This window comes from Onychomys torridus, chromosome 13 (genome assembly GCF_903995425.1).
Source record: "Onychomys torridus chromosome 13, mOncTor1.1, whole genome shotgun sequence".
In the NCBI taxonomy this organism is placed as follows: domain Eukaryota; kingdom Metazoa; phylum Chordata; class Mammalia; order Rodentia; family Cricetidae; genus Onychomys; species Onychomys torridus.
The window spans coordinates 27,175,944-27,190,187 of NC_050455.1; the positions used below are offsets into that span (position 1 = coordinate 27,175,944).

Here is a 14,244-nt window from a genome sequence, read left to right on the forward strand (position 1 = left end):
TGTCACTTGACTAGATACCACATGTGAACCTGACAATGTGCGCCATAACACTTCCCAGTTTTGGTCCCCACATCATCGAGACATTCTGGTTTTTTCAGTATTAAATTCCAACTTGTTACAATAGTTCTTCCCTTCAGGACATTTCCAGAAATCCACTGAAATTTTGTCTTACTGGGAAAAAATAGGAAAATGCAAACAGCTACTGAAATAATGTCAATAAAGTGGGTTTGTAGGTAAAATATTAGAGAACTAAAATGCTCCCTGTTTCCATCTCCACTTGAAGAACAGTAGGTGGAGCTATTTAAGGTACACAACCAAAAAAAATCCTCTCCCAGAGTTCAGGACTGTGCAGTTATTGGTTCAGACTCTGAGCGCCGCTGTTCACCAACCTGGGAGGAAAAGACAGCGAAGCCCTGCTCGCTGGCTTTGCATGCTTGCCTAAAGCACAATAGAGATAGATTGAGACAAAACACCTCTCCGAGGAAACTGGCTAGAGGAGCTGATCCCACCTCCTGACTGTCGGGTTCCAAGGCCTGAAAAGCGGATTCTGGTTGAAGTGGTCAAAGGCAGGATTGGAAATAATCCTCGTGACAATGATCCCCGCGCAAAGGCTCCAGGACTGCAAAGCGCTGGTCTTGCTGGGAGTCCTTCTCGGGATCCTGTGGGAGGCTGGATCCACCCAGATACGTTATTCCGTTCCGGAGGAATTGGAGAAAGGATCTAGGGTGGGCAACATCTCCAAGGACCTGGGGCTGGAGCCCCGCGAGCTGGCGGAGCGCGGGGTCCGCATCGTCTCCAGAGGTAGGTCTCAACTTTTCGCTCTGAACCCGCGGAGCGGCAGCTTGGTCACCGCGGGGAGGATAGACCGGGAGGAGCTGTGTATGGGGTCCATCAAGTGTCAATTAAATCTAGAGATTCTGATGGAAGATATAGGGAAAATATACGGAGTGGAAGTAGAAGTGAGGGACATTAACGACAACGCTCCCTACTTCCGTGAAAGTGAATTGGAAATAAAAATGAGTGAGAACGCCGCCGCTGGGATGCGGTTCCCTCTTCCCCACGCTTGGGATCCAGATATCGGAAAGAACTCTCTTCAGAGCTACCAGCTCAGCCCGAATGCTCACTTCTCGCTGGAGGTGCAGAACGGAGCTGATGGTAACAGGTACCCAGAGTTGGTGCTGGAGAGCACGCTGGACCGCGAGGAAAAGGCCGAGCACCTCCTGGTCCTCACCGCTTCCGACGCTGGGGACCCGGTCCGCAGCGGTACAACGCGCATCCGCGTGATGGTTGTGGACGTGAATGATAACGCACCAGCGTTTGCTCGGTCCGAGTACCGCGTGAGTGTGCTGGAGAACGTGGCTGTGGGCACTCAGCTGCTGCTAGTCAATGCCACAGACCCGGACGAAGGAGCCAATGCGGAAGTGATGTATTCCTTCCGGTATGTGGACGACAAGGCGGCCAAGGTTTTCAAGCTAGACAGTAATTTGGGGACAATATCAACAACAGGGGAGCTGAACCACGAAGAATCGGGTTTCTACGAGATGGAAGTGCAAGCAACCGATAACGCGGGATATTCTGCACGGGCCAAAGTCCTGGTCACAGTTTTGGACGTGAACGACAATGCCCCTGAAGTAGCCATCACGTCCCTCACCAGCTCCGTTCCAGAAAACTCGCCCCGAGGGACATTAATAGCCCTTTTAAATGTAAATGACCAAGACTCCGGGGAAAATGGGCAGGTAATCTGTTCCATCCAAGGGAATCTGCCCTTTAAATTAGAGAAATCTTACGGAAACTACTATAGTTTAGTCACAGACACAGTCCTGGACCGAGAACAGGTTCCTAGCTACAACATCACAGTGACCGCCACTGACAGGGGAAGTCCGCCCCTGTCAACCGAAACTCACCTCTCCCTGGACGTAGCGGACACTAACGACAACCCGCCCGCTTTCCCTCAGGCCTCCTACTGGGCCTACATCCCGGAGAACAATCCCAGAGGGGCCTCCATCGCGTCTGTGACAGCCCACGACCCCGACAGCGACAAGAACGCCCAAGTCACTTACTCCCTAGCGGAGGACACCCACCAGGGCGTGCCCCTTTCCTCTTACGTCTCCATCAACTCGGACACTGGTGTCCTGTACGCACTGCACTCCTTTGACTACGAGCAGTTCCGAGACCTACAACTGCAAGTGCTGGCGCGGGACAGTGGGGACCCACCGCTCAGCAGCAACGTGTCCCTGAACCTGTTCGTGCTGGATCAGAATGACAATGCCCCCGAAATCTTGTACCCCGCTCTCCCCACGGACGGTTCTACTGGGGTGGAGCTAGCGCCCCGCTCAGCAGAGCCTGGCTATCTGGTGACCAAGGTGGTGGCGGTGGACAGAGACTCGGGACAGAACGCCTGGCTGTCCTACCGCCTGCTCAAGGCCAGCGAGCCAGGGCTCTTCTCGGTGGGGCTGCACACGGGCGAGGTGAGCACGGCTCGGGCCCTGCTGGACAGAGATGCCCTCAAGCAGAGCCTCGTAGTGGCTGTGCAGGACCACGGCCAGCCTCCTCTCTCCGCCACCGTCACGCTCACGGTGGCGATCGCCGACAGCATCCCCGACGTCCTGGCGGATCTGGACAATCTAGAGTCTCCTCCTGCCTCGGAGAGCTCAGGGCTCACGCTCTATCTGGTGGTGGCGGTGGCGGCGGTCTCCAGCGTCTTCCTGGTCTTTGTTCTGGTGCTGCTGGCGCTCAGGCTGCGGCGCTGGCACTCACTGCGCCTGCTCGGGGCTGCGGGGCCCGGATTGGCTGACGTTCCAGCCTCTCACTTTGTGGGCGTAGACGGAGTGCAAGCTTTCCTGCAGACCTACTCACACGAGGTCTCGCTCACTGCGGGCTCCCGAAAGAGTCACTTGATTTTCCCGCAGCCCAACTATGCAGACACGCTCCTCAGCCAGGGGAGCTGCGAGAAAAGCGAGCCTCTTTTGCTTTCGGGTGATTCAGTGTTTTCTAAAGATAATCATGCCTTAATTCAGGTGAGTCCATTCCGAGCTTGGAGCGAGCTATCTTCCTAGTATAGATGATTCTTGGGTATTTGGAATTGATAAAGCAGCCACCACCAACAGCCTAATCGTTTGGTTTAAACGATACATAGACATGATATTGTCACATGCCACTATTGCATGATACAGAAACAATTTCTACTTTATATTGCTCTGTACCCTATAATTGGTAGCTTAGTTCACCAACGATAATGTTCTTTCTGCTTTTAATTCTTTTTCTTTTTGCCCGTGAAGCAGCTTTGTGTCAATTGTCTCATGCCGGTTTATCTGTTAAGACTACAGAAGTTGTGGGTGTAACTCAGAACTCATAGGTAGAGCACTTGCCTAGCATGTGTGGAGAAGAGGCCCTGGGTTCAATCCCCAGGGAAGGCCGAGGGAACACTAATTCCACTAGAGTGAAGAAACGGAATTTAATAGAAAGTACAGTTGCTTTTTTTTTTAAACCTCCCTTTCTGGGGATTGAACCAAGGTCTGAGCTAAACACTTTACCCCTGAGCTACATCCCTAGCCCCCATAGAGTGACCTTTAATTGCATTTTGAATCTACTAGTAAATTCATACACTGCATTTAAAGTCTTTTAAATAATATTATTTCTGGTCACTAGGGATATATACATATATTTCTTGTAAAAGTTACTTGTACATGTGTGTCTGTGTCTGTATGAGTGTATATACACATACATATAGAAGCTGGATGTTCTCTATCACTTTCTGCCTATTCATTTGAGGCAAGGTCTTTCCCAGAACCCAGGGCTCACGTTTTCTTGCTAGGCTGGAAGTCAGCAATCCTTAGAAGTCCTCCTGTCTCTGGCCTCCATAGCGAGGGTTATAGTCCTTTGTGGGACCCCCGCCCCAGCTGTTTTCATGGCTGCTGAGATCAGACTCCCAGTTCTCATGATTGCTCAGGAGGCACTGTAAATGCCTATGCATCTCTCCAGCTCTGCCCTTATACTTTCCTGATGTAGCTTCAGGCTTTAAAATTGTTTGACTTCAAGTATGGTAAATTTTATTTCTTACACACTAGACATTTTTCTCAAATATACGATTTATGTGTTATAACGAGGAATAACTGTAATGGTATTTCATCTGTTACACATTTCAGTAGTACAATATGTATATATCGATAAAGTTAAACATCTCTCCCATCATTTTTACCTGCACCAATGATATATAAAATACCCAGAATTCACCAATGTAACACAAGCATGAATTATTTTTGCCTTTACACAGTGAAGAATTTCTTGAGGAAATACCTTTAAAATTAAATGTTTTGAACATATTTTTGTTCTGAAGAAACCTTTCTTCCGTCTTTCCTTCCTTCCTTCCTTCCTTTCTTTCCTTCTTTCTTTCTTTCTTTCTTTCTTTTCTTTTTTTTTTTTTTTTTTTGAGACAGGGTTTCTCTGTGTAATAGTCCTAGCTGGAACTCTCACTTTGTAGATCATAGTGGCCTCGAACTCATAGAAATCCACTGTCCCACCTGAAGAAACATTTCAGTAATATATTCTTCCTTCACTAAATTTCCCCTTTCACAAACAGAAATTTTTCTGGAAAGTGAAGGTCTTAAATGTTAATTTAGAACTAGTGGTTTTTTTTTATTTATGTGTTGCCTATCTATTAAAAACAGAATCATTGGAATCCAAATTTATAAAAGAGATTAGTGATACTTAGAGAAGGAAGGGTAGGCCAATGGTCCCCAAATAAACTAAAATTCAAATGTCACCTTATGTGTCTTGACAACCAAGACCAAAAAAAAAACATATATAGATAGATAGATTATGTGGTTCTATTTGAGTGTTTTGTTTTGTTTTTTAAGGAAGTATTTGAGTCTGTATAAAACGTTAAATTTAGCCGGGTGGTGGTGGTGGTGGCGGCGGCGGTGGCGGTGGCACACGCCTTTAATCCCAGCACTCAGGAGGCAAAGCCAGGCAGATATCTGTGAGTTCGAGGCCAGCCTAGTCTACAAAGCGAGATCCAGGACAGCTGGGACTGTTGCACAGAGAAACCATGTCTTGAAAAACCAAGAAAAAAATTTTTAGTTTATGTGCATTGGTGTCTCGACTGCATGTGTGTCTGTGTGAGGATGTCAGATCCCCCAGAAATGGACTTACAGACAGGTGTGAGCTGCCATGTGGATGCTGGGAATTGAACCCAGGTCCTCTGGAAGAGCAGCCAGTGCTCTTAACCACTGAGCCATCTCTCCAGCTCCAAAAATTGTTTTAAAACTTTAGCCAACATGATCTAATGATGTTGCTGTTTATTGACTTGGTTTTAGGGACAAATTATCGGGTGTTGTATCATAAGTAGTAATGGCTTTTAGAGAGTATCTCAAACATCAGTGATAACTGTGCTCCCAGTTAAATAGCTCTGAGACAGGGGGCTGGAGAGATGACTCTTGCAGAGGACTCACGTTTGGCTCTGATCACCTCCACAGTGGTTCACAAACATCTGTAAGTCAAGTTCCAGAGGATCAGATGTTTTCTGCCTTCGTCTGACCTCTGTGGACACCAGGCACTCATGTGGTACAGGTGAAACACTCATACGCATCACATAAATCTTTAAAAGGTGCTTTGAAGTCCCCATGATACCAAGTATCCTCGGATGGACCATAGGATACAGTAAAGTTTCCGTGTCTGTGTTGGTGGTATGGATTGACTCAGAGCCTTGCACAAATGCGCTTCCACTGAGATAGTTCTTGAGCTTTTTTTTTTTTTTTTTCCCCCACACTTTTTACTTTGAGACCTGGTCTTGATAAATCACCCAGTCTGCCCTTGAATTTGTGACCTTTCTGCCTCTGCCTTCTGAGTAGCTGGGATTACAATGCCACCAGGGCCATCAATGGTACTTTTCAACCAGATAACTTTCAAACTGGGTTGGCTTTGACATGTTACTTAATCTTTGGGGCTTTGGCAAAACAGGGATAATAAGATCTGAATTGAAATATTGTGATAAGGATTTGGAACAGTATATAAACCATCTGGCTCATCATCTCTCATTAATTAATAATAGCTGTTTATTTTGTGGTTGACTAAAAAGAAACATGTTTTCAATGACAGCATACTTAGAATGCTTTGGGGAAAAGTAATAATGATGTATCCCTCTCCAGATGGCATGAATAATATAAACAATAACCTGTGGTTGGGAACAGAACTCTTTTTGAAATTTTTGTGAAGCTAATTTAAAATTTTTAGTTGGTCTGATGGCACATGCCTGTAATCCCACCCATTGAGAGGTGAAAGCAAGATTACCACAAGATCAAGGTCATCTTCTCCTTTGTGAGAATGTGCCTCAAAAAAATCCGTTGTGCCTAAGCATACTCCTGATTGAGAAACTGTATTTTAGGCCATAAAATGAGGGAGAAAATTGTATGAGACAATTTTGTGAATGTTGGCTTTTGTCTGTCTGAATAGTACAATCTAAACAAGGAGCCTATGGCATGTGTGGGTGATTGGCTGGTTGCTTGGTCGCTTGGTCGCTTGGTTGCTTGGTTGTTTGGTTTGTTTGTTTTGAGACAGAGTATCACTGTGTAAGCCTGGTTCAGTCTCTGTGAGTGCCTATGAGCCCAGGTTAGTTGATTCTGTGTGTTTTCTTGTGATGTCCTCGACCCCTGTTGTAGACAAATTTCTAAATGGTCTTATTAAATTAAAAAAAAAAAAAAACATGGAGCCAAATACAGGAGTGAAAAGAAAGCCTTAGAAAAGGGAAATAGTGAGAGCCAACAGCCAACCTATCTCAGCAACTCTGCAGCTTTGTAGATCAGATAGATAGATAGATAGATAGATAGATAGATAGATAGATAGATCATATATGTAGATCATATATATATTTTCCCAATTTTATATTGAGAGTAAATGATGACCTATGCCAAAGGTAACTGGAAGTGTATAAAAGCTATTTCCGAATACTATCTGGAAAAGGATATGGTTCAAGAAAAAGTGAAGAAATTGTTGCTGGAAAGATCATTGGACCAAAAAAATTATTAAAGGGAGTTGGTACCCATTGTGATTTTTCTCAGAGAAGTCATACAAAACTCTACTACTGCTTAATACCAGTGAGGCAGATATAATGTCATAGTTCATTAAGTCTCTGAAGCATTATGCAATAGTTTCTACATCTAACCATTCGATGAAATGAGTTGAGTGATTAAAAGGTGATATTTTGGGAAAGAATCATAGTGTGAAATCCGTAATAATAGACAGCTTTCTGGTCTACCTTACAAAACCAAGATAGTTGTCAAATTTCCAAAATAAATGCCTCAGTCCATAAAATGCCCATATGGTAAAGCACCTTAGAAGCTTCCTTCGTATCTCAACTTAATATTCAGCTAACAGTTTGTCCTGAAACTATGTTAGATTTAAAAAGTAGTCTTGGGGGGGGCGCTGGAGAGATGGCTCAGAGGTTAAGAGCACTGACTGCTCTTCCCGAGGTCCTGAGTTCAATTCCCAGCACCCACATGGTGGCTCACAACCATCTGTAATGAGATCTGGCACCTTTTTCTGTATACATAATAAATAAATAAATATTTTTTAAAAAGTAGTCTTGGAAAAATGTCAAAATAGAAAAAATGAAAGGAAGGAAGGAAGAAAAAAAAGAGTCTTGTCTAGTTTCAGGGTGAAGACATAGCTCAGTGGTGGAGATCTTGTTCACTGTGCAAGAGGCCCCAGGTTTACCCCCCCTAACCCAGGGAAAAAACCAGCCAACATCACACATGACAGAGATATTTCAACACCCTAGCAAGACTGTTCTACCACCTTTCAGCTGGCAGTCAGAAAAAAATCAAATCAAAACAAACAAAAAAGCCCCAACTCTTCTTTTACTTTGCCCTCAGCTCCCAAGAATCTTGTATTTTGATCCTCTGCTGCTGTTGTAGAGTGGGACCAGAGTTTCACTACTGACTAACACAGAAACAGGAAAATAAGCTGGTCTCTTACTGTTCCTGCTCGATGGCTTTCTAATCAGACTGAGTAAGAAGATCCAGAAGCAGGTCTAAAAACTGAGCAGAAACTTTCCCCTCTCTGCAGACCTCTTGAAGGATCTTGAAGGAGCACATGGATGCACTGGCAGCGAGCTCTGCCTCTTTTTGGCTGGAGACTGTAATTCAGAGACAGTCAGGAAAGGGTCTTGTCTGGATTGAAGCCATGGGGATTCTAACTGTGTGAGAGATGGGGATAGAACTGAATTGCTGGGCTAGATGCAACTAAAAGAAGTACCATTTCCTTCCCACTGGTTTTTGTCACCAGTAGTTCTTCCAGCAGATGTTGTGGAATATCACTTTAACTATGTAAAGATGTGTTACATTTGTTTATGCTTCATTTGTTTAACGATGTAAAGATGTGTTGATTTGCCTGCCTAAAGCACCTGATTGGTCTAATAAAAAGCTGAACAGCCAATAGCTAGGCAATAAAGGGATAGATGGGGCTGGCAGGCAGAGAGAATAAATAGGAGAAGGAGAGAAGAGAGAGCAAGGGAGAAAGAAAGGGAGACACCCAAGCCAGCCAGCCAGCCAGCCATCAGCCTGCCAGACATGGAGGAAGCAGTGAAGGAAAGGTAAAAAGCCCCGAGGCAAAACACAGATGAAGAGAAACAAGTTAATTTAAGTTTTAAAAAGCTATCCAGAAACAAGCCTAAACTAAGGCTGAGCATTCATAACTAATAATAAGTCTCTGGGTTATGAACTGGGAGCTGGCAGTCTGAGAACACCTGCTACAAGTAGATCTGCTCTTCAATCCCTATGGAGCTGGACATGGAACACTTTGTCAAGGTTCTAGGTCTCAGTGTCTAAAGCATATATACTTAGAAATTTTGGGTCTGTAGGTGGAAGTTTCTGTCCCACCAGCAACTCCCAAATACCTGGCAGCTGCTTCCCAAATCACTACACAGAGGCTTACATTAATTATAAATGCTCAGCCAGTAGCTCAGGCTTATTACTAACTAGCTCTTACACATAAAATTAATCCATAATTCTTATCTGTGTTTAACCACATGGCTTGGTACCTTTCCTCAGTACAGCATTCTCATCTCTGTGTTTGGCTGGCGACCCTCTGACTTCACCCTTCCTCTTCCCAGCATTCTTAGTTTGGTTACCCCACCTATGCTTCCTGCCCGGCTACTGGCCAATCAGCATTTTATTAAACCAATTCAAGTGACAAATCTTTACCGTGTACAAGAAGATTATTCCACAGCATGGGTCCATACCAAAAAAAGTATATTTCACTCTATGAAGAAAGTTGAGGCTTATTGTCAATTATATGGTAGCTCAGGAGAAAATATGTCCTTAAGACAGAAGCTCAAGTTTATTTTTTAAAATATATTAAATAGCCAGGCATGGTGGCACATATATGCTTTTAATCCCTTTATTCAGAAGACAGAGCCAGGCAGATATCTGTGAGTCTGAGGCCAATCTGGTTTCCATAGCAAGTTCTAGGCCAGCCAGGGCAATCAGTGTATGTGAGATTTTATGTCTTAGACAGTGTTCTATTGCTGAAAAGACACCATGATCATGACAACTCTTATAAAGGAAAGCATTTAATTGAGACTGGCTTACAGGTTCAGAGATTTAGTTCATAATCATGGCAGGGAGCATGGTGACATGTAGGCAGACTTGTTTCAAGAAAAGAAAAAAAACAATAAATACTTTTTGCATTAGTACAGATATCTGCAATATGAATGATAGTGCCTGTACAGTTCAGCTCTAGATTTACCCAGCCAATCATGAGATTTGCAAGAGAGCCTGCAGAAGATCCTAATATTGAGAGATTCCTTACAAAAGCATCACCTTGGGCACTTCTCTGTTCCTGCCTTTGAAGCAGGAAAGAAAAGCAATGGAAAGAAGTATGTTGGAGGCACTAGGCTGGAGTGAGACGGCTCCTAACATCCTTTATTGCTGACCGTCTTCAATGGTGGGGACCCACAGCAAAGTGACACCACCCAGATGCTGGTGGGAGTCGCAGCGACAACCTTCTGTCATTCGGCGAAGCCACGGTCAGCCTTCAAGAGGAACCACGGGCACCTATGTGCTGAGGCTGCGGGCCACCTAAATGTGGGTGCCAATGCGAGGCCATGCATGTCTGTGCAGTCCAAAGTACTCACATCCAGTTTGACCTTGAAGACAACAGTGGACAAAGTGAAAAGTAAGCACACTGACCTTCAAAGTGCTTAGAAGGTAGTTCAAGGTTTTGGAAGCAACCAATAGAGAAGGACTGATGGACCAGTGAACCGTGAGAAAGAAACTATAGATAATAATGACAGTATCCTAGAAGGGATTTAAATCTGCTTACACCATAATTTCTGAAGATTCTGAACCTTAGACAGGAACTTTTCTTTTTTTTAAAGATTTATTTATTTATTATGTACACAGAAGAGGGTGCCAGATCTCAGTACAGACGGTTGTGAGCCACCATGTGGGTGCTGGGAATTGAACTCAGGACCTTTGGAAAATCAGTCGGTGCTCTTAACCTGTGAGCCATCTCTCCAGCCCCCGGAAACTACTCTTTTAAAACATGAAATTCTGATTTGGGGAATAGGAAGAGCGGGCTCAAGAAAAATAGACCTCAATACATCTTCCTCCAGTACCTACTACAAACTTCTATGACAAAAGAGTCCTTGGACAGGATGCAGATCCGAGCATACAAGGTCACGGTCACAGCTGTCCATGGACAAGGCAAGCCGCCCTGGTCTCCAGTACAGGTGTCACCCTACACATCGGGTCAGCAATAACGGCAGCCTGTTGTCAACTATAGAGCCTCTTACTCGGCCTGCCTGGCCGAGGTTAGCCCTTTGGAGCCTCCATTGCCCAAATCACAGCCTCTTATCCCAGTTTGGGCCCCAGCAGCAGTATCTCCTTCTGACCTTCGGCCAGGAGACCCTAGTGCTGTGGTCCTGTGAGTTGAAGAGAGCACAGAGTGTTCTGGTTCCTGGGCCTAGCTACCCAGTCTCCAAGGTGATAGATTGGTAGATGCTGACTACAGGCCTGGCTGACCTCCTGCTGGCCAGCTGAGATTCTCAGGCTGCAGCTGCCAACAAGGGCAAGATGTGCAGAATATGTGGCTTTCTCACAAGGAGTTGCCAGCAGGTCCCTGTGAATTACTGTTGACAGTGGAGAGATGCCCTCCTTAACCAGCTTTGTACCATACCCCGTCTTGTCTAACATTCTTGGTAAGCATTGCCATATCTGAGTGACCACTAAGCAAAACTGCATTCCGGCTCCATCTTAATTTCTATCTGGTCATTGCTTCAGTTTGCATTTCTGTCTCCCTGTCCCTGGCTGCCCTCTTTGCGCTGGCTTTGAAGTATTGAGGATGATTTCCACTCCCCTTTTAGGCCCCAGGTTTTAGCTTCACGGTGACTATCGGTCCAAAACACCATAGTCCTACCAGCTGTGGGCTGCTCCTATGAACTCCTTCTCGGAAGCTCTACTCCTCAGGACTCAATCGAAATCTCACTGAAGGACCCTGGGTGGGGGTAGGGGGTGACATCATTCTGCTTGCCAGGAGCCAAAAACCATCCTTCTTAGGCATGAGCTTCTCCATGAAGCTTAAGTTCAGCCACAAGCAGATTTTCTCACAGCATGAACTGTTTGCAGTGATCTCAGGGAAGAACCACTCTAGCAATACCGTGCCACATCTTGTGGTCAGAAACTAGACACGGTGAGCACGAGAGGTCACGGTCAGGCGTAGTAGGAACAGGTGTTTTACAGTGTTTAGTGTGTGTAGGTAGGAAACATTTTTGTAAAATATTACATACTTTACACTCTGTATTTAATAACTTTACCTTGATATTCAGATTATATTGACACAAAGATCAGGGCAAATCTTGATGAGGGCATCAGGAAAAGATACACATTTATACCTCAAAACCAGTTTATCACAATACATGGCCTTTTCTATCTGAGAAATCTCTTGGTGCACAAAGACAGCCTGGGGCTGGAGAGGTGATGGCTCAGTGGTTAAGAGCAGATATTGCTCTCTCAGGAGATGGGAGTTCATCTCACTGCACTCATATCTGCTGACTCACAGCTCCAGCTCCAGGGGATCCAACCCCTCTTTTGGCCTCCAAGGTTACCTACAAATACCCACACAAACAAATGCACATAACTAAAAAGAAAATAAAGACGGACAATCTGGCTGATAAAGTTTGCCAAGCGTAAATTTAAGAATAAGCCTCATGGAAGTCATTAGACCTAATCCTTAAACATTAGCACTCCCTTGCCTTGGGTCTTCTAACAAGTGTTCCAGATTGCTTTTCACACCGAGTTGTTTTTCAAACTGAATTATCAACACCACTACAAGGCTGGCTGCTTTGTGCACTCCCATGCATGCCCATTCTATCGTCCTCTGATAGGAAGATCTCTCCCTGTTACCTGTTTAAGGCTTGGGAATTGGAATAACTCAAATGCTGTAAGTGAGTTTGAGCCAGCCCTTGCTGCTGGGTATAGTCTGTTCCTCGAAATCAGGTGGTTGTACAAACGGATCCTGGTATGGGCTTGGTATTTCACTGAACTAGTACTTTAGAGACTCTTAAAAAACTATAAACTTAACACTTGCAAATGAAGTTCCATTATATAAGTATTTTACCACCAGTAAGTTGTAAAAATGTAAACATGTAACCTGGACTATAATGGAAAGGGAGGGGAAGGAAGTGTTGCCTTTAGAGAACTAAACTAGGTGAAGTACATAAAATGCAAGCTCTGTTTTTGTCTTGTTTGTTTTGTTGAGTTTTGAGACAGGGTCTCTCTACATAGCCCTGCATGTCCTAGAACTCACTACATAGACCAGTCATGCCTCTGCTTCTTGAGTGCTGGGATAGAAGGTATATGCCACGATGCCCAGCAAAATGCAAATTCTGAAAAGCATGAAAGAAAAATTACTGGAAATTCAAGAGTAAAATAATATTAGTAGTGAAATGCAAAAGGTCTGCCTGGTTATACTAAGTTTCCTTAGTGTAATGGATTCCACAGTCAGTCCACGTGATGATTTCATTGTAAACTGTGACTTGGGATTTCGTCTGTAAAGAGAATTGAACAAATTGAGTAATTTAGCATCTTCCACCTGGATGCTAATGCCCACCTGTGGGATCCACTAAAGACTGGCAACTAAGACAAGAATATCAACAGGGTTCTAGTAGTGAATTCCAGGCCAGCCTGGGCTACAGAGTGAAACTTAATCTCAACAAACAGAACAAAGCACATCAATAAAATGGACCTTTCCCTGTGGTATAAGGGGGCTATTTTCCAGCAACATATTTTGGTAATGTTGAATTGTTTTTGGCACCGCTTGTTGAAAATTGTTTCATTGACAAATGTGACTGTTTTTATACATTGAGCTATTTACGTACTTACCTTACCAATAATACGTTTTCTGAATTATTATAGCTTTATGGTAAGTCTTAAAGCCAGGTAGTTAAGTTGGCCAACATTTTTAGTATTTGTAATATTATTTTGACTGTACTTGGTCTTATATTTCCAAATAATTAAAGCCATCTTGCCAACCCCAGGTGCAAAAAGCCTGTAGGGTTTTCTAATGGGATTGCATGGAATCTTTGACTCTTCTGTGATGGTAGGAGAATCACCTTTAACAATATTGAGATTTGCTAATCCATGAACATGGTATATATTTCTAATTAAATTAAAGCTGGTAAAATAAGCTATGTTTTATAACTTTCACTGATGAGATTTCTTATTTAAGATTATTCTTTTTTATGTGTATATGTGAGGTTTTGCATTATGTATGTGCACCATGTGTGTGCCTGAAGCACCATGTGCTGCCCATGACTGCCTGAAGAGGGCATTAGATCCCCTGTGGTTAGAGTTACAGATACCATGCAGGTGCTGGGAACTAAACCACAGTCCCCCAAAGAGCATCCAGTGCTCTTAACTACTAAGCCATTTTCCCAACCCCTTTAACTTTGTTTTTAAATAATATATAAAAATATAAAATTTGGACATAATATTGAGGGAATTGTGTGATGTTTTGATATATTCACATTGTGAGATATTCCAATCAGGTCAAATGTGTCTGTCTCCTCAAATATCATTTCTCACCATAAAACTTACAAACTCCTTTCTTCTGGCTTTTTGGAACATTGCATTATTGGTAGCTGTTGCTTCTTTACTGTGGAATAGCACCGCCAAACTTCTGGCTGCTGTCTAGCTAAAATTTAGTCATCTTTAATCAGCCTTTCTCTGCCTTACTCCCACTCTTCCCGGT

At 44.0% G+C, this 14,244-nt stretch overlaps 1 protein-coding gene across 17 annotated transcripts in view; it reads left to right on the forward strand.

Annotated features, from left to right (window-relative positions):
- LOC118594666 (protocadherin gamma-C4) overlaps positions 1 to 14,244 on the forward strand; it is a 182,586-nt gene that overhangs the window by 99,894 nt on the left and 68,448 nt on the right. The window contains exon 1 of one of the 17 annotated variants that reach the window (XM_036204741.1): positions 411 to 3,017. The exons of the other annotated variants lie outside the window; for them this stretch is intronic. Coding sequence (XP_036060634.1) covers positions 594 to 3,017 — 2,424 coding nt within the window. The 5' untranslated portion in view covers positions 411 to 593. Of the gene's footprint in view, positions 1 to 410; positions 3,018 to 14,244 lie in introns of those variants that run through there. 17 annotated transcript variants of the gene reach the window in all.